General features: G+C 39.7%; 1 protein-coding gene across 2 annotated transcripts in view; it reads right to left on the bottom strand.

The window, feature by feature from the left end:
- Window positions 1–26,462, bottom strand: part of GHDC (GH3 domain containing) — a 903,895-nt gene that overhangs the window by 560,459 nt on the left and 316,974 nt on the right. For both annotated transcript variants that reach the window (XM_044054723.1, XM_044054722.1), the window contains exon 4: window positions 7,280–7,892. In XM_044054723.1, coding sequence (XP_043910658.1) covers window positions 7,280–7,892 — 613 coding nt within the window. The remainder of the gene's footprint in view (window positions 1–7,279; window positions 7,893–26,462) is intronic.

The following is a 26,462-nucleotide window of genomic DNA, read 5'->3' as shown; positions in this document are numbered from 1 at the left end:
TATTGATCAGCGCACTACCCTAGTTAACAAATATAAATAAATGACTAAATAAATAAAACATCCTGTTAAGTATGTAACATTAGACCAGCTTCCAAAGCTTAAGGGCACCTTCCATGCACCCAAACCGTAACCAACTCAAGCAGAGCTGAAGAAAAAGAGCAAGCTTAGGTGCCACGTCCTTCAGACCTTTCATGTCAACTGAGAGGAAGAGGACAGAGACATAAAAGAGGTCAGTGCTAGGAGAATTAAAAGTCCTCACCCTGACAACAAAAAGATACAAAAATAAGGAGGATGGGGGGAGGGAGAGGTTAATGCAGCAGTGATTATTCCCTACTGTTACAATAAGCTTACTTACACAGCTGTACTGTGTTCACCATTTGATCACTACTGCAGTAGCCTTTCTGATGGGGTAGACTACTACAGCGTATACTGCCTGAGAACAGGACAAATGAGGGTCCAGGAAACCATACAGAAGGATCCCAGCAAAGCTTGCTTTAGACCTGGAAAAGGAATCTAGTTTGCATCCTTTTAGAAGTATGCACAGAGGACCAAGTTGCTGCTTCTAGAATACTTCTAAAATTCAACCCTTTCTGAAAAACAAATGAAGTCAAGGTCTTGGTGGAGTGAACCTTGACCCTGCCTGGAATTGCCATATTGGGGTGGATATAATAAAAGGTCACAGTATGAGACTACCATTTGGAGACACTCTGATTGTCCTTTTATCTTTCCTTTATAATAAATGAATAACTGATCAGAGTTTCTGAAAGGTTTGCTTCTGTCAAGATAATACCCGAGTTGTCTGAGAACATCCAAAGTATGAAGAATCCTTTCTCCCTTATTTTTAGGTTGTGAAGAAAACATGAAGATATAGAGCTTGGTTCAAAGTAAACTCTGATATCACTTTAGGCATAATGGAAAGATTAGTTCTTACTGAAGTCTTATCTTTCTGGATAAGAAAGTAAGGCTGACCCCAAAATATGAGATTGCAACTCAGATAATCCTATTGTAGAAGTCAGAGCAATCAGCAAACATGTTTTCTGTGTTAGGAACCTCAAATTAGTCTGAATTGTTTCAAATGTTGCAATAGTTATTTTTTTTGTACAAGAAAGTTAAGATACCATGGGGGAGACACCTGTTTTCTAGGAGTCTTGGTATGTAATACACTTTCAAAAACATATTAACAAGGGAATGAAATGAAAGGGAGTGAAAGTTGATAAAGGATTAAGAAAGGCCAGAGTACAATAACTCACACAAATAATGTAGAGCCAGAGAAATACTAGCCTTAAAGGGGCCCTGGTTCTTGCCTTGGCACCAGCTAGAAATTATTTTTGATTTTCTAGTATGTAATTTCCTAGTAGCAGGTTTTCTTATGAGGAAGCTTGTTGTAATTCCCTTTGGCCATTTCCAAACAATGGAAGAATCACTGTTGTCTTGGCCAGAAGGGAGCGCCCACACAGATATTTGGACAGTCCTTCTGAATATCAGTGGGAAGGGAAGAAAAGCATACAGGAATATTCCTACCAAGGACACGAGAATGTAAATGTTTTCTAGGATTATTTGCAAGGAGTCCTGTAGCAGAATTTGCCTAGTTTATTCTTGTGAATGGAGGCAAACAGATCTATCTGAGGTGTTCCCCACAGATGTATGAATTCCTGGCAGACACCCTGATTCAGTTTTCATTTATGAGGTTCTGTCCTGGTCCTGCTCAGCTTGTCTGCCACAAAATTTTGGTCTGATTGGATGTACGGTGTCTGCAGAGTGAGACTGTCCTGAAAAGATGTAGCTGAAGCTACTATGGCTAGCCTGCACATAGGGTAAGATCACGTTCCAACTGTTTATGTACCACATTACTGTGGTGCTGTCTGTCACCACTTGTAATGGTCTTTAGACCCATAGATGATTAAGAGAAAACTGAAAACATTTATTACTGCCAACATCTCTTTCATGTTTGTGTTTTGAACTTTTTTTTGCTCAAAAGACACTGTACTTTTACTCCCACAGACAACAGTCCCCAAGCAAACCATGCAGTGTCTGTCGTTAGACTGTGCTAGACCCAGAAGGGAAAATGGAAAATCTGGATTCAAAAACTGTTCTCTCCACCTAAAAAGTCCCCTTTTCACAAATCTTAAAAAAGGAAACTGACATTTCATGACATGTTGATGTTGGGACCACACCGATTTCAGGTACCAGTAGATTTTTCCCAAGTGCTAGAGGAATCATGAGACTTATGGATGCCATGAATCCTAGTATTTTGAGAATTTCTCTTGCTGAAGCCTTGGTTTGAGTAGAAAAACTCAAGAATAGCTCTAGATATATATCTACTTTTTTTCCTGTTGAAGTAAAGCTCTTTGAACTAAGATATCTAGAAGACCGTAGGGAAATAATCCTGTTAGGAGTAGTCAAGCAAGATTTTTTTTCATGTTCTCCTGAAACTCCAGTCTGTAAAGGAGATCTCTCACCCAAGTAAGAGGTTCCTGACATTCTGAAAAAAAAAAAAACCTCTGCAAAGATGTACGTTGCAGTAAGCTCTCAGTGGAGTTAGACACTTTGTGAATACTCTTCAAGCAGAGGATAACCCAAAGGGAAATACAGAGAACTGAAAGTGTGATCCAGACACAGACAACCTTAAGAAGTATTCTGGTGCTACAGGAGTGTGATAAGTATTCTTTAAATCTAGGGTTACTAAAAAAAACTTAAATGGGGATGAGAGGTTATACAGAGATAGCATTCTGAACTCTGGAAGATAACATTTTAAACTCTGGAACTTTCACAAATTGGTTTGGAAAAGAAAACTCTGAAGACTAGCGTCAATGAAGCTTCTTTCTTCAATATTAGCAACATTCTCGAATGAAAAACTTCCCCCTTCTGAGAAAGAGGGATAGCTTTTATCACCCCCCTGAGTTAGCAGATGGTGGGTGACAGGAGGGGAAAAAGACATTTGATCTGGTAGATGAGCAGGAATCCCCAGAAAAGGAGGAAGATTCCCACTGCCATCTGTATCCTTGATGAATCATTCTCAGAACCCAAGGAAATCTATTACTAGAGAGAGAAATGGAAAGCCAGCTCTTGGGGGAGAGAAGCTTGCCAGGGTGAGAAGGGGGAATTACTCATTCAAACTTCTAAGACTGTTCTTCTTTCTGGGGGCTCCTTTCTTTTTGGCGCCCCTTGCCATTGCTGTTTAAAGTCTGCTTACCAGCAATGCACTATGTTCGGCTTATTTTGCTTTTTGTAAAATAACATAGGTAGCTGCAAAACTCTTGAAAATTTTGGACAAGGAAGTCTGAAAAATCTGAGAATCTCCCTGAATAAGCTTCCCTCTCGCATCTCACTTTTTAAAGACCTCTGCAGCAGATGGTCTAAATACAACCTCTATCAAAAGCAGAAGTCAAAATTTCAGCTTTTACATCTTCAAGAAGGTTTTATGTATGCAGTCAAGCAAACCTTCTCATAACAGTTCCAGTGACATCAGCTCTGGAAGTGGCATCATCTGAATCATAAGCACACTTCAAAAAGTGTTTCGTCACTTGAGACACAGAAGCACTAATACTACATAGATGAGGGAAAAGATGCTATAAAGTTCCTCAGATTTTCAAATGAAGTAAGCAAAAACTTTAACGTGTGGGCTTGAGAATTAAGAACTCTAACAATAAGGATATTTGGAAAGTTTGGAACAGTTTCAATCTGTTTCTGTCGAATCATTTTTTTATTTATTTAATGAGCTCAAGCATGGTGAAACATCCTCTCTAGTCTGTGACACTTCAGAAAGCTAGAAACATTTTAAGCATTTAGTACCTCTTAAAAGCATACATTAGATTTCCAATTGCAACTCATTGGTAAATCATTTGCAGGCCTTTACAATACTTTAAACAACTGCATTAATAAATTCACCTATATGAGGCTTAAATTAGTGAAGAATTTCACAATAAACTTAAACAGTAGAGTTAGAAAAGCAACAAATGATTTCATAAAAAAGAAAAGTATATAACCTGATAAAGTCAACCCTACTAAAAAATAACTCACTAAAACTATAAAAAGAAAAACAAGCAAAGTTTCATTTGAGATAAAACTTGCTATCAGGATGGTTTAAAATAAACACATCTACAGCCAAATCTGAAAAATGAAGAAGAACTAACTCCAGTGTCTGACTCACCAGATATCCAAATGAATGCAAATAAGGGAATACTATCTGCACTATTTTCACACTAACTCATTCCAAACTGCAGCATTTCAGTTTCAAAAACTGCAGTATATTGGTATTTGTCAACTATCACCCCCAACATTTTTATATACTACTCATGAACTACAACTGAAAGCTGGCAAAACATAAAAGGTCTGAAAGGCTTTGTGGGAGATGCCTTTTCATTCAATACTAGCACAGCTATTACCATTAGGAAAACATAGAGTTGCTCACCTGATGATCTGTGTGGTCAAATACCATTGTTATTTGGAATCTATTGTGCTTATTTGGTCAAATACCATGCCAAGGTGGCAAATGTCTCATATAGACAAGTTTTACTGGAGATGGTTATAGAACTCTGCACCTTGTTCTGTAACCTATTCACACATTATTTATTACAACTGGAGTCAGTACAAAGATCCTTCACAAAAAGGAATGATGAAGAGCTTAATAGACTACAACATTTTCTCTGTATTTTACTGCTTTCTTAGACATGACCTATGACTGAAATATGGAACTAAAGGAACCTTGCTATCTGAATCCCTTTATTTCCAATACCCTACTGGTGTCCACAAAATAACAGGATATCCACCTTCAATAACAATTACTATCAACCACTTCATGAAATGTGACAACTTCATATCTCAAAAATTCCTGTGCCTAAGGACTAAACTCCACTTCTCAAACTCAGCCTTTCAAAGCATACTTTCCAGAAGAAAATAGATGATTGCATGGTCAACAGTAAGATCCATCATGGGGACATGGAACATCATGCTCCTCAACTGCCAATAGGTTCTTAAGCTTGTTCATCTACCCTGCGGACTTTTTTTTCAGACAGAAACCCTTAGATAAATAGGACCAAATGAAAACAGCTGATTAAACTTCTTAAACACTTTAATCCTAAAGATGTAAACATAAAAGTGCTTCACAGAATCCATGAGGTACAACAGCCAGTCATCAATATTCTAGAAATTAGGGTAGAAGGAAAACAACTCTATCTTCTGATTTAGTGCAATGTCAAATATAACCTTAGGCACGAAAGAAGGAATGGTAGAAAATATTACTCTTCTGGGAACAGAATACTTTATCATGAAACCAGTCTGTAAATTATTAATGCCTGAAGGTGCATGTCAGTGTGCTATTACTGATCAAGTCAGCCGATTGCTGAACAGCACTTAATTATACTCTGACTGTAACAGGCTATGTACATTTTTTTTTCAATAACACACACAGGTAAACTATATTAGGTTAAGTTAAATGTGATAATATTTGTCATAAAAATATGTAAAACGTACAGAATGCAACAAATGTGAATAGTACAGAAAATGCAATTATTTTCAGTGGAAATGCAGCAGAGCTGTTAAAAATAAAAGTGGCTTCTCATGTGTGAATATATTTGCAGTGTGTAGGTCATAGGATCTATTACCTTATAAGGGCTCTTATCCCTCTCCCACTCTCACACTTCCAGTGACAGATCTTTTGGAGGAGGTATAGCCACCCACCCGAACTTCATGGGGTTCCACTTGTGATCCAATTTGCTATCCAATGAGTTATACAGGGTTGACATTTAGGTCGGAGAGTTTATCTATGAAACCAGAGTGTGGAACAGAGTTGAACACCCTTGCAAGGTCTAGATATACTGTGTGCACTGTGTGGGAGTTTTGGAATCTGTGGCTGCTTAACGCCACTTTGATGTGTGGGATTTTTAATGTGCAGAGTCGCTTCATGAGGCTGCTGTAGTTTGAGGAACTGCTGCATGTTTAAATAGGTGTATGGTTTCTCTGATCACTGGTCACAGCTGTTGAATATTTTGTGTGGTAGTGTTATTGGTTATGGTAATTCAACAAATACTGTTTTACTGATGGCAAGGTAAGTGGAAATGGGGGTAATGCTGATACTTTATTTGACACTGGGGTTTAGTATGTGTGTGCATGAGAGTATTTGTAGGTCAAGGTTAGCAAAAGAGCTTATGGAGGGGATTGGTGTGTGATGAGTGTGGGTAGTACTGAGGTGTGGGTGGGTGTGTGTGTGTATCTGTGGGTTTGCATCTCTCTTGTGTAGTGGTAGTGTTATGGAAAGTCTGTTTAGTTCTCAGTGTAGTGCTGGGGTAAGGAGCAGAAATAGGAATAGGGTCAGCACACATGAGTAAAGTGGTGCAAGAGGGGTGAATTTTTGAAAGATTGTATATGTGGTCTGGGTCATGTCTGAAAATATTCCTATTGACCAGTGAACCTAAATGGTTAACAAAGGTTACGATAAAATAAATGTCTGATAACTGAAGTAACTGATTCAGAACAGCCACTGTCCAAGCCAAAGGCACAAAATGTTCAAAAATGGAAGCAGGTAGACATACATTTAGGTATATACAAAAATAACAAGTTAAGTAAAATTCAAAATATCTAAAAAATGAAACAAATGCTGATCATATACTTTGGCAGACAAATGAGGGTATGCTGGATATATGTATTGTTAAGCAAATAAGAATCTAATTAAAGCAGTTAAGCAAATGCAACATTGACAAAAAAAAAGAAAAATGTAGTTCCCTGTGTTTTTTCAGCTATGAGTAGGAATCTTTAGTTTGCATAATCAATCCTTCTTACAAGGGGATTGGGGAGAATTAAAAAAGGGATAACAGGTGGACTATCAACTAGGCAATTGTTTTAGTCCATAGGTACATATAGGGTCTACTTTAGATAAATGAAAAATCAAAATGTTGAACGCTCACATGAGCGTAAATGCAGAAATTTGATGTTTATTTTTCTGGATCGCAGTACAGTGAGGATCGAATATTTGCCCTTTTCTCACTGTAGTGCGATCTCGGAGTTGGAATATATATTTAGCGGGGAGTGTGGGGGGCACAGCCCCCCACAATAGTGATTTCGAATTTCTGCATTTACACTCATGTGAGTATTCAACATTTTGATTTTTCGTCTATATAATCTAGACCCTAAATATATAGTGTTCTTGGAGTGGGCATTTAAAATTAACACCATAAACAGAAAATCTTCTAAGTTAAAAAAAAAAAAACAATGACAAAGCTAAAGGTCAGTAACTACAAGTATCTCTAAATCAATGTAAATTAATGGTACTAGAAGACATTACCTTCTGTTGTGGCATACACTGGGGAGTACAACGGGATTCCTTTGCAGTAAGATTCCTTCAAGTTTATAACATGTAATTCCTCAGAGCCAGAATCTAGCTCCCAAACCACTTGTAGGTCAGGCCATATCCTCTTTGCAATCCCATGGAAGCCCTTCTCAAATTCTCTCCTCAGTTCAGATGCCCTTAAAGGATTTGGTTTCAGCATCAAACTGAGTTGATGTTGGATGTCTGGGGGGATCTTCAGCTCTGGATTTACTTGGCCTAATTCAATGTCTTCTGTGAGGGTCTCCCAATTCTTCTGCAGGGCTACACATGCATAATAAACTGCAGAGGCACTGCCATCCTCTAGCATCCCCAGCGTCCTGTCTTGGAGAGCAAACAGCAATTGAATATAGAGGGCATCTGAGTCAGTCATCGCATCTAAAGGTGGTGACAGAGTGCAATAAAGACTTAGCAAGTATTTGTTAACAGCAGGATAGGACACGTATGAGCCCACAAGAATTCCTGATTCCATTCTGCTCTCTTTGGGAGTAAAGAAAAATTTAGCAATCTTTTGTAAGTTTTGAGTTCCTGGAAAGGCTTTGTACATGGCATCCAGACAAACAACTTTACCCTGCAATTAGGCAGAAAGAGAAAAATGAATTTATATCAATAATACTTACAATTAACACTAAAAATATTCTGAATATTTTCCATTTCTACTTACATCCAGGATAGTTTTTGTAACATGAAATCTTAGAGCCAACTGCACTCAGTACAAGAGATGGGCATGAACACTAAAAAAACGGCGACTTACAATGCATGTGGAAGATTATGCTTTTAATTCAAATAATTGTGTAAATTTCAGTCAAATCATTGTCTTGTATTTTCAGAAAGGGTGTTCCATTCCTTCAAGCTACATCTAGTTCTCTCAGTGCGTTCATACCAGCAAATGAAAATAAGATTGTAGCAAGTAAACCAAATCGCAGTGAAAAGGAAGTGCTAAATGGTACAGTTTTTAGCAAAATGGACTCTTTTTATGCATCCATGTTCCCCTTACAATGCTAGTGCCTGGGCAACTGACTCCTAAATATGGTTACACCGCAACACAAATCCTTTTGGGCTGTGTTCTCATTTGTAAACAACTAGATGACGTGCATCAAATGGGTCCAATGGTAGACTACCCTGCAATTTTGCATAGGCCCTATTCTTATCTAAAAAAACTAGCTCTCTCTATTTTTTAACAACATGTATCAGTTCCCTTAACCTCCAATAAGGTTGCTAGTGACAACAGACATAGCAATTCCTCCCCAAGGAAGGAAGCAAGTCAAAGCTTCTTGATTCCTCCACATGGCTGATTTTCAGGCAATTAGGACCCCATTCATCATTGAATTATTACTATCACAGATGATTTCATCACTATCAAAATATCTGGCCATCTCCAGAAATGTTCACTTGGAGATCTTCACATGATCTGGTAAATGGTAGTCATGAAAAATAATTGTATTTATTTATGTGCCCAAGCCTAGGCCTCTAACTAATAAAACTGCAGAAAAATGAAACAGTAAAATGGCAGCCCAAGCATCAAAGTGAGATTAAAATAATAAATTAAAATAAATTACAGACACTAAAAACAGTCTCAAAGTGAGTTTTCAAAGACTCACCTAAACAGTATTTAAGGTACCTTCAGAAGGAAACTCCAGAGAGGCACACCTATATCAGGGAAGGAGATTAATTCCCCACAGGAACACTTCCAGCTAGTTAGGAAAAACGCTGCCTAGTAGACAAAGACCCTAACGAGTGCTGGAAATAGCCAGCAACTCCCCCCCCCCCCCAACCTGAGGATTTCTAAGGTATCAGAGGCCTCATCAGGAACTTTTTTAAAAATAAACAGGACACAGGAGATGAAGGACAATGAAAGACTAGAATTAAGATCTTAAAGACAGATCAGATATTGTTCATTAGACATGGTATATCTCATACAATATGCCTAAATATAGCTGTCATGACAAGTACTAGTCAAAAGCCTCAGATGTAGCATTTTGCACCTATCACAACTAAGCCAGTTCTCCTTAAATAAGCCCACGGTAAACAGCATTACAGTAATCAAGACGAGAGGGCACACACGTATGAGTCTGTCATCAAGAATCACAGCCACCACCACAAGAAGTAAATTCCACTTTATTCTACCAATAAACATAAGGGAGGAAACAAAAGCACGAGAATGATGGACAGTGACATGGACTATGATCGCTTCTGCCTTTGGGTCAAGTTTAAGAGTGTTATCCATGTTAGAATGGAATCCAAACCATCTTTTAATGTAAAAGGATCAAGCACAAGCTCATAAGAGCAGCAGAGGTAGAGCTAGATGTCATCAGCAATTAGCTGACAGTGAATAGCTCTGCTTTAAATGACCTCCTTAAGTGGCAACAACATTGTAGAAAGTTAATACCACCAAAATTGAGCCTTGAGGATCTCTGCATGTCAGTGCATGGCTACAGGAGGTGTTACTAAAAGAGGAAGTTTGCTCACGTTAACTCCAAACTTAAGATCCAATTAATCAAGTACAATGAAGGTAAATCACAGTGGCTCTAAGGTTATTCACAGGATACTATGGTCTATAGTGTTAAAAGCTATCAAAAAGGACAAAGCGTGATTGTACAAGCAATCCATGAAGAAAGAATGGGGGGATACATGTCTGTCTCCCAAATATGCAACAAAATATGAAAGATTTAGTATTTTTGCTTGGAAATGTTTACATAGATATTTTATACCCTAAGTAGACTCCAGAGAATTTTTCCTCAGGAATACAGCAGATGTTGGAGGTGTGATAGGGAAGAAAGAGGTAATTGGGAACATATTTTCTGGGAGTGTAATGAGATGGCAGACTTTAAAGGTTCCCTGCAAACAACTTTATCAGAGATACTGGGTGAGCAAATTGGTGTAACTAAGCAAATTATTTTTCTGACCTATGTTCCAGAATCGGAATTGCCTACACATAGTAAGGCCTTGCTGAGTCAAATTATGGTGGCTGCCAAAAAAGCAGTTCATAGAAAATGGAAATCAAAGTCTAAACCAACTGTACATGAAGTAGTGAGTATAGTAACAGAGATAAAACAAGTGGAATTGTGATCTTTAGAAAAGGGTAGAAGCAAATTACATAGGAAAAAATGGCAATTGTGGGAACAATACATACAGGGGAGAAATGAGTTTAAAAGAAGGCAGGATTTGAATGAGCTATGTAATATTTGACAATCTTTGAGTACACTATAAGTGATGTATAATATTTACAACTGAAATTATGTCAGTATGGTTTGTGATGTAAAGGATTTATGTCAGATGAATGAGTTTTCAGAAACGCGAAATTCATACGGACGAGACCATATGATCGAGTTTCCAAAAACTCAAACATAAAAAAAAAATCTACTTTTGTTTAGGTTTATGCAGGAGGCAATCCCCCTGCTCCACACACACCCCTACAAATTATATATAGCAACTCTGAGATCGCAATACAGTGAAGAAAATGATACATTTTTCCAATCCTCACTGTACCACAATCTCCATTCAAAAGATTTGAGTTTTCAAAAACTCGATTATATGGTTTTCACTGTACAAATTTCTGAAAACTGATAGGGATCTAATTTAAAATGCTTACAAGTGAGATTGTCAATATGAGTTGTTTTCATTTATGTAAATGCATGATTGCCTATGCCATAAGTGATAATTTAATAAAGATGTTTCTTGTTTAAAAGGAAAAAAAAGGACTAAGATTAATTATGACATTGATCTAAGTTATTAGAATACCCAGCATTTACCACAATCACCTTAAATGATGAAGAAAAAAAAAACAATGTCACACGACCACCTCCAACAATCCTTCCTTGTCTATGGTCCCATATAACACAAAGACCTACTGGTATGGGAAAAATTAAGCGAGTTCTAAAACGTTCATCCTACCAGATCCCCTTGATAAATGCCAGATCAACTGTAGGGAGTTAACCTAATGCAGTACTTGGTTTATTCTTTCTCAAACTGATGTTAAATTCCACAGCCCTAGACAATGCCATGGGGAATGGGTCCTACCTAAAGCTCTATGGTGGCAAGAAGTATCTGAAAATACTGTAAGACAATAAAGATTTTGAAGTCCTTCATTAATTGCTCCCTTCAACTTCTCTGTCAAGCATAATGAATAAAAAGTGTATCTTTTGCATTTGAAGTCTGTGTTTTATATTATAGATGTAGTAACTTGTTGCCTGTGGAATGATGGCTCCACATTTCTGGAAAAGTTAAAAGGAAATGTTTAATTTCAAACAGATTGAATATAAGGAGGTTGCCTTATTGGTGTTGAGCCTCAACCCAGTTAAGAACGTAAATGGCATACTACAATTATGTTATGAAAGATAGATTATAGAAGATGATAATGAAACAATCAGGGAACAGATGAAAGTGGTATTTGGACTTCTGAATCATTATGTTAAGTGGGTTGAATTATCAGGACATAATTTCAGTGAGTTTCTAAAAGAGTAAAATGATATGATGCTATTCCTGCAAAGACTGGTAGATGCACAAAGAAAGTCTATGGAACTAAGCGCTAGTTTACACTAAACAGTTAACACTAAACAGAAGTTGGCTATGGTACAGGATAAGGCAAGGTAAAGAAACACACATTTAAATAGGATTTTAGAGGATGAAGAAGAATGTGACTGGTGAAAAAAAAATTTTTTTCTCTTTCGGCTGTTCCTATTAGGGGTCGCCACAGCGGATCATCTGTTTCCATTTCTTCCTGTCCTCTGTATCTTGCTCTGTCACACCAACCACCTGCATGTCCTCTCTCACCACATCCATAAACCTTATCTTAGGCCTTCCTCTTTCCCTGTTAACTGGCAGCTTCATCCTTAGCATCCTTTTCCCAATATACCCAGCATCCCTCCTCAGCACATGTCTAAACCAACACAATCTCGCCTCTAAATACAATTAAAAAGAAGAAGAAATTGTCTAGTGGAGCCTGTTTAAACAGTGATAGCACAATGAGCTAGATTTTCCAGGGAATTGCAATGTATTGAAAAGGCCTATGGACTGATGCTGTTGGTGGTTTATACAGTTTCTGGTCAAGCAAGAGTGATTTTGGTTTAGTCTGTGATTTTTTATGAGAAAGTTAAAGTCTTGTTGCAGATTTAGCAGCCTTGTAAAAAGAAAATTTATTTTTGGAGATAGGTATTAGTTGATACTGACATCTTGCAAGCTATCACACAGCAGCAGCGGGCACTGTGTTTGGCTGCCAAGGTATAAACAAAGAAAAGTTATAATTTCCAGTGATTTTAAAAGTGTTTTCTGTGTCAGGAGTTCAAATATAATAGAACCTCCATAGTTGACCACCTCCCTACATTGACCACCTCCTTAAGTTGACCTAATTTTCATAGACCGGACATGCACCACATGTACTCAATGGAAGACTGACCTCTCTATACTGACTATCTCTGTAAGTTGTATCTTGACCACTTGGACTGTAACACACAATATTAATTTACTCTCTATAACTTGACCAGTTGAGTCCACTCTACACCAAGGGGTAGAAGGTATGACCCTTAGTTGTATTATTTTTTCTTTAGTACAAGTTCTTTCTTCATGCTTTATCACCACGTGTTGGATTAGGCCAAACGTCCTATTATTAATCATGTGCTACTGAAGATTTTTTCAATGTGAAGGACTGGTCTGAATTGTAAGTACATCCTACAAGTGTTGAAAAATTTTACAATTAATCAAAACATGATGGCCCAAAGGAAAAAGAGCTGACATTGAAGAAAAAGGTTGATGATCTACATTTTCTGGAAAGCAGCATCCAAAGAAAGACAGCGGAACATTTTGGTGTTAGCAAGACCACAGTTAGCAATATCCAAAAATGTAAACATTAGTACTTGGAGAGATATTTTATGGAAAGCAGAGACCTACAGCAGAAAAAGAAGGAAAACGTTCCTCGAAGAAGTCAATAAAGGCACACTAAGCTGGTTCAAACAAATGAGGGCAGTTAACACCCCAGTATCCGGGCAAATGATCCAAAAAGTTGCTAAATAATTCGCACAGGAATTCAGGGTGGCAGATTTCCAAGCATCAAGTGGTTGGCTTGAGAAATTTCAACTGAGAAACGAGATCTCCCAAAATCTCTTGTGTGGTGAATCCAATGAAGCTCCAGTAGAAGTTGTGGAAGAGTTCATCAAAAAGTTCCCAGACTTCACCAGAGGCTTCAAAGATGATGACATTTTTAACACTGATGAGTGCGGGACTCTTTTTCAAGGAGATGCCTGACAGGAGCTTTATTATGAAGGGTGACAAATGTAAGAGCGGAAAACTTTCCAAAGAACGTTTCACAGTTCTGATTTGTGCTAACTCAACCAAAGAGAAACTAAAGCCCTTGATGATTGGTAAATTGGCAAAGTCACGAGCATTCAAGAACCTGAAGCCCAAAGACCTCACTGACACTTGGAGATAAAACAAATGCACATGGATGACTGGCACCCTATTAGAGGAGTGGGTAAGGGGTATTGACCAAGTAATGAAGAAAAAGAAAAGTACAGTTTTGTACCTACCATAAATGTAGATGTTCGAGTGTTCACCCTGCTGCAGTCATCACACTTGGGTTATCCTGCTGTCAGGCGGTCCCGCAGTCGGCCTGAGTTCCAAAGTCTTGGTTCGGTGTCGGTTGCTGTCGCTTCTTCCCTGACGTCAGTGCGCCAGGGGTATATAAGAGGCATCTGATAATGCAGTTGAAGTCATTTGCTGTGGAAAAATGCCCATGTATGCTGAGTGGTGTAGCCAGCGTTGAGAGTGCGTTCTCCACTGACCTTAGTAATAAGAATAAGAAACAAACCAAGAATTACTCTTTTTTCAGAAAGAAAGATTAAACCATGAGAAAACAGTAAATGTATTGATTTTTTATGATACTGTATGTATGATTTTGGCATGTTTTGATTATGTATGATTTTGTATGATATTCTCTAATAAAAGCTGTACAATAAAGTGAAGTGCATGCACACATCAGTACAGAAGGCCTAGCTCCTTATGTTGACCATCTCCATATGTTGACCAGTTTGTTACATTCCTCTTGGTGGTCAACTTACAGAGGATCTACTGTATTCACTTCAGCCTAGTCAGCAAAAGATAAGTTACAAGGGCTGCTGCAATCAATGGATTATGTGATAAGGAATCTGTGGCACTGGGAAAAGAAGAGAGGAATAAATCCCTGGATGATACTGAAGTTAAAAAGAATGGCAACAGGAGTCTGACCAAAAGAAAGATGAGGCAACAGTTATGTGTACATTGAGAAGTAAGAAATAGGAAGAGAGATGTCACTTGGCCACTTGAATGGATTTGCAACTGATGGAAAATGTTGATTATGGTGGCAAGTGCTTTGCACTGCACTTAAGGTACTAAAGACATATGTGTTTAAATGTCTCTGATAATATTCTTGCCATTTGAATTGTAGCTTCCTAGGAGTTAAACCTGGGATATTTCCAGTAAGGAGTCCTATAGTGGCTAAATTATGTTCAACTGGTACATCAAGACTGTTTTTTGTACGCAGCGTTAACATTATGCTGTCAATGAGGAAGGTGAAGGAGGTCTCTAAGCAATAATGATTTAAAAGACTCCATAAAGGGCTGGTATTAACAATGGTAAGATGTTAATAATACCATGTTGATTATCTGCTATGATCCTGACTCAATACTGTGCACTTTTAAAGCTAGTTTTGAATAATAAATGCTTCAAAATGTCATATCCGTGTTTAGTTTTGAATTAGTGCTACTAAAAGCATTGTGTTAAATTAGTTTTGCATGATGTTTTCAAAATGTTGTATTCAAGTTCATCTTTTAGAATTAAACAGGTATAATGCAGTTTGTGGTGGGTTATAATTAATAGGTCATGTATACAATAACAAGCTCTTAATAGTATGTAGTATAACAATAATGCCTTGTTCTCCAACCAACAGTGATTTAAGAGACTCCATAAATGGCTGGTATTCAGGAGGGGCATCATATCAGTATTATGGCATATTTATAATTTCTTGAGTGTCTATTTTATTATGTTCCTGTATCACAGTTATTTATATGGTTAAATTAAAACTTGTTTTGTATACTAAATGTTTTAAAACATGATATTCATGTTCAAGCATTAGAGATGAGTAGGTTATATGTATTTCACAGAAGGTTATTATTAGTAAGATTAAGTATATGTGATGAGTTTGGGGAGAAATAAAATGGCACACGTTAAGTGATGTACTGGACTGAGATCTGTTTGTAACTTACATCTGTTAGCTGAACTGGAGGCTACTTCTGAACACTACAGTCATGTTTGGCTACAGAATATATGTAGATCATGGAATATAATTATCAGTAAGGCCAAGCATATGGTAACTGGCTTTGAAGTGTATGCATTTTTACAATTAACCCCACAATGAAGAAAGAGTTCTCCAAGAAATAGTAATTTAAAAGAGGAAATATAAGACTGTTGTTCAAGATGGGCATAATATCAATACTATTGTGTTTATTACCTTACAAATTACTTGTTTATGAATCATTGTTATTCATAACTTTCTATTAAAACTGTTTTTGCATGACACATATTTTGTAAGTTACATCAATGTCCAACTGCTAGAGGCTAGCAGATTATATATGTGAGGAGAAATTAGAATATATGATCTGGGCTGAATTTTTGGGGATTAATATTTTGTAGATACTGCAAGGTAAGTTGTAATAGCCTAGGTTAAGTACATACAGTTGCAGAAAATAACAAATCACATACACTATCACACTTCTTACTATAAAACAGTATTATAAAAAATATATATACAAAGGATGTGCAGCCATAACTGTCTCTTGAGATTAGGGGCATACATATGAAATTAGGGACGAACTGAATTATTCATCATGCTGCTCAAATTATAAACTAGAAGAATTACTTGCATTAAACTTGCATGTGATGAGAAAGCTATCCTACAGTGGCACTTAATGAAGGTACAGTGTATGGGAGGATAATACTATAATGGGACATGGATGTATTTTATGTTACTACTACAGTCTTGGACAATAACAAGAAAATAAATGTGGACTACAGAAAGGGGCCTAATAGATTCAGAGAGTCTAAAAGTTAGATAGATGACAATATATGTCAGATTGTTTTAATTGTGATCAGTCAAGTAAGTTAGCAATCTTAATATGCTGAAATATTTTTCTTGGTTTCTGTCCGATTTAGTAGCATTGGCTTGGGATGAGGAGAATTTGTGATTCAAGTACCATCTTGCACCTTTAGTTGTGATGACTAAGTTTGGTACAATGCTCCACAGGGAGTGAACTGCATGAAATGTAGTGTGACAGTAGTAGGACAAAAAGGAGGAAGATAGTACAAAAATATATATATTTATTTCCTTGTCCACCTTTACAGTTGTCAATTAGTAAGTTTCCAGGCACTGGACTATCTGTGATTTATGTAAGGTATTTATTTGTTGCCCTTCAAATACACTGAAAGTCAGTTTTGTTTTACCCCCCTATTTACATTGCTGTTTTTTCTTGTATTAATATTTTGAAAGGAAAGACTGGCAAATCATCGATTGCAAGCTATGAAATGAAAGTTATGCACTTATCAGAATGACAACTCTCAACCAGCAGTGCTATCTTCATTATCTTAGGAATTAAGGTTAGCAGGACTTAGCCTGACATAAAAAAAACTTTCCCAGGTTATCTAGTCACTCACTCCATCTCACCTATGATGCAGTACAAATCAGAACCCACCTTTAGGTCAATGAAGTATAAGTTAGGTGGAGCAACTATATTTAGTAATAGCAAACAAATGCATACAGCGTAACAGCTCTCATCTGAAACCCTGAAGGTTGTTTAGGACTGACACTGCTGGAAGGAGCGACTCCATGAAAACAGTAATGAACACCTTGGCACAGGGATAACATGGACTGAACCTGCAGATGTACGTGAATGGTCAAAGTATTAGCATTATGAATATGAAGTTTCATATCCAAATTGAGTGAAATAAAATTAAATATTAGTCTGGCTGAGAACAAAAGACAGACTGTCTGTATAGCAGCTTCAGAAGTGTAGCATGGTCTACATAAACTGCTGAGGCATAAACAATGAGATAATTAGAAGCAGAAAGGTTCACCACCACTGAGATGTAGTGATAATGAAGGTGGAGGTCACCCTACAGAACTCCAAGAATCACTCCTAAGTCTTGAATATGAAAGGATTCAGAGCATGCGGTATACATAAACATGCACAAATGAAAGAAAGAATAAAGAAATATCCATATGTCTATCTTCATTTATACACTAATATGTACATTCCAAGTACTGAATTCTTTCATATAGGACTATACAAAGTTTTTAACACCTTACAAAAATGATTCCTAGTAATAACTCTATAACAGGACCCTGCCTTGTTCAGGACAAGAAGGAAGATGACAGTTTTTGGTTAAATTCTGTATGTCTGACTACAGATTAGAGGCAGGTATAACTACAAGCCACTAGCCTACAGAAGATCCATCCTTCATACAGGGCAGGCAGGAGAATAAGAAGTTATGGATAATCTGCAGAATATTTCAAGATAAAGTCTTGTGGGGAAAAAATAAAACAAGTACGGACACCTGCCTGCAGGATAAGTTGTGAGGGTCACATGTACATGTAAAGTAGTACAACCTGTAGAATATGTCAAAATACAGATCAGTCAGGTACATTTAGGAAATACCTGCCTAAAGAATAGCTCTGCCCTCCACACAAGGAAGGAGAATGATGAGAAGTTTTAGATAACTAGAATATCTCAGGATATAGGTCCTAGAAAAACGCAGGCAAATTTGGCCTCCCAGGCCAAGGACAACCACAAGGCAATCTTTAGCTATGTCTGCAACCTCAAAGGCAATACACAATTGTGCACAGAGCTCATTTTAAATGGAGCCACCTATGCTGAACCAGAAGACATAGCAAGCCTACTGGCGAATAAACTCAGCTCCAGCTTTACCCATCTCTCCTTCTCAACTTTCCTTCATGAAATACCATCAAGTATAACTCCAACTGCTGTCACTAGGGAACAGGTCCTTAATGCTGTCTCTAAGGCCAAGAACACTGTATCAATAGGCCCAGACAATATCCCAGGATACCTTCTAAATAGCATGAAATATGACCTTAGGCCTTCTGGAATTGCTATTTAACAGCAGCCTCCTAGCAGGCTTCATGCCTCATGAATGGAGAAAGTACAGTTTTGTACCTACCATAAATGTAGATGTCCGAGAGGTATGCATCTGCAGTCCTAACAAATGGGTTGTCCTGCCTCAGGCAGCCCTTCGGTCGGCCGGATTCCAAAGTCTGGGTCTGGCCTCGGCTGATGTCGCACTTCACCCGACGTCATAGCTACTGTCAATTGGGTATAAAGGCATCAGCCGACGCCATTTTCCTCAGTGTTTCTTGCCCCAGATGCCAGGTGCCCTCTAGGAAGGCTAAATTTGGATAAATGCAAATGATTCCAAACAGTAGAGAGCCAATAAAGATAAACATGTATATACATATATACAAACAAATACACCATAATAGATTCCCCCAGCTAGCTACAAGATGGGCAAATACCCTAGGAGTACCACAGAGGGGAAGGAGGGTGAGTAATCCTGACTGCAGATGCATACCTCTCGGACATCTACATTTATGGTAGGTACAAAACTGTACTATGTCCTTCAAGGATGCATCTGCAGTCCTAACAAATGGGTAGAATACCATAGCCAAACTGGGGGAGGAGGCACTAAGAGCTTATGGTGTAGTTAAGATCCCTTGCAAAACAGCAGTGGCAAAACCTGCTCGGGATCTGGAGTATAAAGGTAGATTATAATGCTTGGCAAATGTATGCACGGAGCTTCAAGTAGCAGCCTCTAAAATGTCTTTGGTAGCCACTCCTCGTAAGAAAGCAGTAGTAGTGGCTGTAGCCCTTGTGGAGTGAGGTCTGATGTTTTCTGGAGTTGCCTTTCCATGAAAAGAGTAACAAAATCTAATGCAATTTCCTATCCATTTTGAGATTGTCTATTTTGAAATTGCTTTTCCTTCCATTCCTGTTGCATATGCTACCAGAAGCTGGTCAGTTTTTCTATTGTTCTTGGTTCTGTCCAGGTAGTAGCGCAATTGTCTGTGCACATCCAAGGTATGCAGTAGTCTTTCCCCCCTGTTCTGTGGGTTGGGGAAGAATGTTGGTAGGTGGATTGCTTGGTTTAATGATACCCTGGAGACCACCTTTGGCATAAAAGTAGGATTAGTTCTCATGGACACTCTATCCTGATGGAAGGATAAGGAAGGGCTGTACTGCCATTAATGCCTGTAATTCAGAAACCCTTCTTGCTGAAGTGATTGCAAGCAGGAAAGCAGTTTTCCAAGATAAGTACTGTAATTCTGCTGCTGCTGCTGGTTCAAAAGGGGGGAGTGTCAACTTTTCTAACACAAAGTTCAAGTCCCATGTAGGCAATGGTGGTTTCCTTGGTGGCTTTACATTTTTAATTCCTCTCAGAAACTGCCTGAGTAGAGGTTGTGAAAAGACTGGAGGATCCATGTTGTATTCTGCTGAAATTGCTGATGCATGAATCTTAATGGAGGAGTAAGACAGGCCATTGTGGAAAAGCTCTGCTAAATATTCCAGGATGTTAGCTATGTTTGCCAATGATGCATCTACTCCTTTTGTGGCACTCCAAATGAGATATCTTTTCCATTTTGCTGAATAAGTTTTCCTTGTTGAGGGTCTGCGAGCCTCCAAGATAATGTCTTTAACCCTTTGAGATAATTCTGGGTTATTTTGTCTTATGTAATGTTCCAAGCAGCTAGCTGCAGAGTTTTCAAGTTTGGATGCAGGATTTTGAAGTTGTTCTGTGTTAGCAGTAGAGGAACTAGGGGTAGAGGCCATGCGTGTTCCTGAGACATACTCCTCAGTAGCGGGTACCAATGTTGCCTCAGCCAGTCTGGAGCTATCAAGATGATCCTTGGGTGATCTTCTTTGATCTTCAGTAGCACTTTGTGCATCAAAGGCAGAGGTGGGAATGCATATGCTGTCAGGTTTTCCCAACTGAAGGATAGGGAGTCCACCTTCCAAGCAAGTGGGTGGTATGTCCTTGTGCAGAATTTTTTCAATTGGTGGTTGTGTGGGGATGCGAACAGGTCTATTTCTGGTAGTCCCCATTTCCTTGTAATGGATTTGAAGATGTCTGGATGCAGCATCCATTCGTGGGCATCCGTGGCAGTTCTGCTTAAGATGTCTGCTAGTATATTTTCTTTTCCTGGCACAAATATGGCCTGGAGCTGAATGTTGATGTTCAGGGCCACATTCCAGAGGTCCATTGCCATCCGGCATAGAGGATATGAATGTGTGCCTCCCTGTTTGTTGATATACCACATAACTGTGGTGTTGTCCGTCCTTATCAGCAAATGACCCTGTTGAAGAAACGGTCTGAATGTCTGAATTGCCTGCTTTACTGCCAGCATCTCTTTTTGATTTATGTGTAGGTTCAGCTGGTCTTGAGTCCATAAGCCTTGTATGCACTTGTCCACCATGTGTGCCCCCCAACCAAGGTCTGAGGCGTCCGTGGTGATAGTCTGGCTTGGGTGAGGCCTGTGGAAGGGCAGTCCTTTGTTCAATTGACAGGCCTGGGCCCACCACTGGAATTCTTGCTTCAGGCATGGAATTATTGGAATTTGGGTTTCTAGGCTGTGCTTGTGCTGAGACCATAAATTCCTTAGGTACCATTGCAACTTCCTCATATGTAGTCTGGCATGTGGAATCAATATTATGCAGGATGCCATGTAACCCAGGGCTTGCAGGATTTTCCTTGCTGTAAGCTGGTTCTGCGTTGTTAATGCCATGAAATAGAGTGGTAGTTGCTTCTGCTTTTCTGCTGTGAGGAATGCCATTTGGTTTGATGTGTCCAGCTCTGCACCCAAGAAAGTTATCCTTTGGGATGGTATCAGTCTTGACTTTTTTGTGTTGACTGTGTATCCCAGGGCTTGCAATAGGTGAATAACCTTTCTCAAATCTTTTGTCAATTTGTTTTTGTTGTCCGCTTGTAACAGGCAGTCGTCCAGGTATGGGTAAATTTGAATTCCCTGCAGCCTGCAATGAGCAATTACTGATGCCAGGCATTTCGTGAATACTCTGGGCGCAGTAGATAAGCCAAAAGGCAATGCTGAGAATTGATAATGCTCTGATCCTGCAAGAAATCTGAGGTATCTTCTGCAATTTGGTCGTATGGGGACGTGCAGGTATGCCTCCTTGAGATCTAGAGTCACCAGCCAAGACTCCTTGCCCAGCATGGGAAGAAGTTGCTGTAGAGTCAGCATCTTGAATTTTGGAACAATGAGATATGTGTTCAGAGCAGACAGGTCGAGGATAGGTCTCCATTGGTTTTCCTTTCTTGGTACCAGGAAAAGTCTGGAATAAAATCCTTGTCCTTGTTCCATAGTCGGTACCTTTTCTATAGCTCTCATCCTTAGTAAGTGGTCTATTTGCTCTAGAGCGTTTGCCTTTTGGTTTGGAGGTAGGTTTGGCATTCCTCTCTTCCTTGGTAGAGTATGGAAGTGAAACCTGTAGCCTTTGTCTATTGTCTGTAAAATCCATTTGTCTCCTGTAATGTAATGCCAGTTTACTAAAAATAAGGCTAGCTTTCCGCCTAAGGGTGCTTGTAGTTGTTCCCTGGTAGGCGATTTCAGAGCCAAGTCACTGTGATTGTCCTGTGGATGTGGTAGTGGCTGGATCTGTGGCAGTACTTCTCTGGTTGTTGGGCTGCCACTGACGTCCCCTGTAGGCACCCCTGGATTGACCTCTGCCTCTTGGGCGCCTATTTCTGCCTCTCTGTGCTCTGGTGGTGTCTGGAAAGGACCAGTTCTTGGAAGGCCAGCTCCTACTAAACCTCGGAGGCTGGACCTGTAAGAAATCCTTGACTGTCTGGACAGATTTCGCTTTTTCTTCCACCTTCTTCAACACTTGCTGTGCAGGGGAGCCAAACAAACTGTGTTTTTCCATGGGAGCATCTAGAAGCTTTGACTTTACATGGTCTGGTAAGGGTTGCTCTTTTAACCATGCATGCCTTCTGATCACTGTACCAGTCATAGCTGATCTAAAGGAAGCCTCCAGTGCATCATAGCCGCATTTTAAGGAATGATTACTGACCTGCTGAGTGTTATGTACTAAATCCTGAAGGGACTTACAGTCTAAAGGGTCAGGCGAGGACAGTTTTTTAGTTAGCTGATCTAACAGAAATTCCTGATACTGAATCATGTGGAATTGACAGTTTAAGGCCCTAGCCGAAAGAGTAGCAGAAGTATAAACTTTTTTACCCCATCTCTCTAATGCCCTAGATTCTCTTTCAGAGGGGAGGGGGTTTTTGGCAGAGGCAGCTGCTACAGCTTTGGGGCCCTGTGAAATAGTTTCAGGATCTGCAATAGGAGCCTTATACAAGTGATAATGTGTGTCCGGAACCCTGTAGTATCTGTCGGGCTTAGCAGGGGCCGGAGGAAGAGAGTCAGGGGCAGTACAAGCATCATTAAATGCATCATCCACAACTGTAAGTACTGGAGGAATGGCTAAAGGCCTATGCTGTGGCAAATGTAAAAAGGTCCTAAGCCTTTTCCTAGAGTCTGAAAAATCCTGGCCCTGCCATTGAAATTGTTCTCTCATAGCATGCAAGGTTTCCCCAAAAGAAAATTGCTCAGGAGGAGAGGCAGAAGGGATGGAGTCTTCTGCATCAGAGTCCTCATATGGAGAGTAAGGGCCTTCTGGAGGATTTGTATTTTCTGAATCATCAGAGGAGTAATCTGTAGAAACTGGCTCAGGGGGCTCTGCTCTAGGCCTCTTCTCTGGAGGGGGTTGCGAGGCCCTGTCAGAGTGAGACTGGGATCTCCTAAATCAAGGAAATGAGATCCTCTGATAGACTAAGCATTTGAGTACTAGAGCTAGGCCTGTGAGAGGGGTTTTTAGCAGGCATGGTCTTTGAAGATTTAGCTGCTTTAGCCCTGGAAAAAGCCTTAATTGACATGGATGCAGGGGGCCTAGCAGCTCCACGTGCAGGAGTAGATATATCTAAAGGGATAGTATCTGATAAATCCTGAGAGCCTGCAAGAGCAGGTGGAATTTCAGTAGCAGATGCAGCCATGCTGGATGAGGCCTCGGCTGTAGGAGGTATGCTTTCGGCCAAAGGAAGAACCGTGGACTCGGTTTCAGCCAAAACCGAGACACTCGCGGTTGGCTTAACCGCGGTTTCGGCCGAAACCGCGGACCGCGAGTGTCGGTCCTTTTCCTTACGCTTTTTAGCTAATTGTGAAGTCGGAGTCTCCGACGGCATGTTGTAAGCAAAAGCGGAGCCGAAAAACTCCTCTGCAAACTCCGACCGACGTCTAAGTGTCCGTCGGTTGAAGGAAGCACAGGCTAGACAAGCTGCTACGTCGTGGTCTGGGCCTAAACAAGGTAGGCAGTAAGAGTGGAAATCTTTATGAGGTATTTGTTTCCCACAAGTTAAACAGTTATTCACTTTTTCTGACATCGGCTGAGGCAAGAAAGAGTCCCCAATGGGGTACTTAGCTTTTTAGAAGTCTTCGGTAGTAGCAATCTCTGGTTCTGACCGACCGGCACTTGCGAACAGCTTCTGCTTCGGGCGCCACGCGGCAAGAAAGACTGAGGAAAATGGCATCGGCTGATGCCTTTATACCCAATTGACAGTAGCTATGACGTCGGGTGAAGTGCGACATCAGCCGAGGCCAGACCCAGACTTTGGAATCCGGCCGACCGAAGGGCTGCCTGAGGCAGGACAACCCATTTGTTAGGACTGCAGATGCATCCTTGAAGGACATCAGCAACAGTCACTCCCTCTGAACAAAGGTGGGCCATCTACAGACCTGGGAAACTACAGACCCAGAAGTCTCATTAGTCTTATATGCAAAGCCATGGAAAGAATTATCATGGAAATGATCAATAACGACTTTGTAAACCTCCAGACACTAGACCCAACCCAGTTTGGTTTTGTTAAGGGCAAGTCATACCTACTTAACTTGGTGGACTTTTTGAGAAGGTCACCAAAGCAATGGATGAGGAAAAAAATCTTTCACACTGCCTACCTTGACCTGGCCAAGGCATTTGACACAATACCCCACTCGGGCATTGTTGACAAACTCAAGAGGTTAGGTACATACCCATACGTCACCCAGTGGATACTCAACTGGCTCACAGGCAGGACCCAGGAAGTTAGAATTAGGAAGTCCATCTCTACAAAGAGGCCAGTCACAAGTGGAGTCCCTCGGGGATGAGTCCTTGGACCGCTCTTTTTTAGCATTTACTTCTCTGAAGTCATGACCAATGTCAGTGGTCTCTGGTTGACTAAATTTGCAGCTGATTGCAAATTAGGAGCTGTCACTGAATCCCACACTGACACAAATATTCTCCAGGAAGGGCTGACATAGACAAACAGTAGGTGTTAGAGCCATGGGCTAAAACTAAATGCCAAGAAATGCATAACAGTATCCATCTGGAAGTCATCCACCCCTGTTAACTATTATATTGACAACACACCCCTTAGAGTTGACCCAGTAGTCAGGGACTTAGGGACACACACACTGACAGTAATCTAGCCTTTGGCTATCACGTGTCTACAGTAGTGAGGAAATAATTCTATGTTGCGCAGCTTATAAACAAAGTTGTGCCATTTAGGTCCAAGGAAGTCATTAGTCCACTGTATTTGGCATTCATCAGACCTATCAGTAAGTACAGTGCCCTTTTTGGTTTGTACCTAACTAGGCATAAACAACAATTGGAACGTCCACAGACGTTCATCAATAAAAGAATGCAGGGCTTCTGCAAAGGCCCTATCCCTGTCTTCTACAGGCTGTTGAGGGGACATCTATGCATACAGGACACTGTCAGACCCTCCTCTGAAGGACTTCCTGCATATCCAAAAAACAGCACCAGAATTACCCATTCTAAAGATTTAAACCTTGCCTGTAATATAAACAGGACCTGCTGGAGAGACAGGTATGTATCTCGGACACTACCCCGTCTATGGAACCGGCTCCCTATTCATGTGAAGCAGAGTTGCTCCCTAATCCAATTCACGTGTAACTTGGACAACTGGATGGGGAACAGGAAATTCATCTCTGGTTTGACACCAATGTCTCCAATGGACACAGGCAACCTGTAAAATGGTTCATCTCCCAGGCCCCTGTTAGTAAATGTTTAATCTCCCATGCCCCTACTTACACTTATCAAGGGTACCAGAACTTGTCAGAGATTTGGGATGCATGGCTAAGTTTAAAAAGTCCCTTGTGGTCGTTAAACTATTAAACACCTATGAGGTAGGGACAGCTGCCTGAAGGATAGCAAGGAATGGTTACGTTTCTTGAAAAGTACCACTCACAAGTAGATTATAAGTGCAAAGATGATTTCACATTTAGCACATGGAATACAGAACTCTGTCTTGTGAAGGAGACAGAGTGGTTGGTATAGAGATAGGTAGAATAAGTTTTATAAAAAGAAGGCAACCAAGTCATCGGTCAATTTCACTAACTGTCAAGACAGGAAAGAACTGAGAACACCAGCCCTGTACAAAAATAAATAAGACAACATATAAATTGCATACTTCCCTAAAATGCAGAACTGAAGGATGCTTTGCTGACTGAAGAAAGGTACATTAAAACAGGGGAGAGAGAAAACAGAAACCAAAACTGCATCCTAAGATGACACCACTGAGACCAGTGGAATCGGATACAAGCTCTCAGATTACATAAAATAGCCCTATTTAAAATAAAGGCTGAAAATGTTATTTCCAACTTGAAACCTCATCAATGATGAAGAGCAACAACTTTGAAAAATCACCTCAGCACCAAGCCAAATAGCATCCAACACCAACCAGCCCATTGTTAAAAGGGTTCTGTTAGTTACAAGTTTTACTCAAAAGTGAGCTCAGTGCTAACAGTGTAACTCCAAATTGGCATCCAGAGAGAAGGTTTATGTAATTAACAACTACACGAAGACACAGATATAAACACATACTCAGTTCAAAAGGGCTGAGAAATGCATTTCTGATTAAATAGTTATTCAGACACTTCTATACATCCGGTAAATCTCCTAGAAGTATATAATTTGAGAGGGGATATTTTAAGAACAAACTTTCATGATAACATCTCTTATGAATCACAAAATTAGTA

This window comes from Protopterus annectens, chromosome 13.part0, assembly GCF_019279795.1.
Source record: "Protopterus annectens isolate FY-2018-M chromosome 13.part0, PAN1.0, whole genome shotgun sequence".
NCBI lineage: Eukaryota > Metazoa > Chordata > Ceratodontiformes > Protopteridae > Protopterus > Protopterus annectens.
The sequence above is the reverse complement of the archived record's forward strand: the minus strand, read 5'-3'. Positions and strand labels throughout refer to the sequence as shown.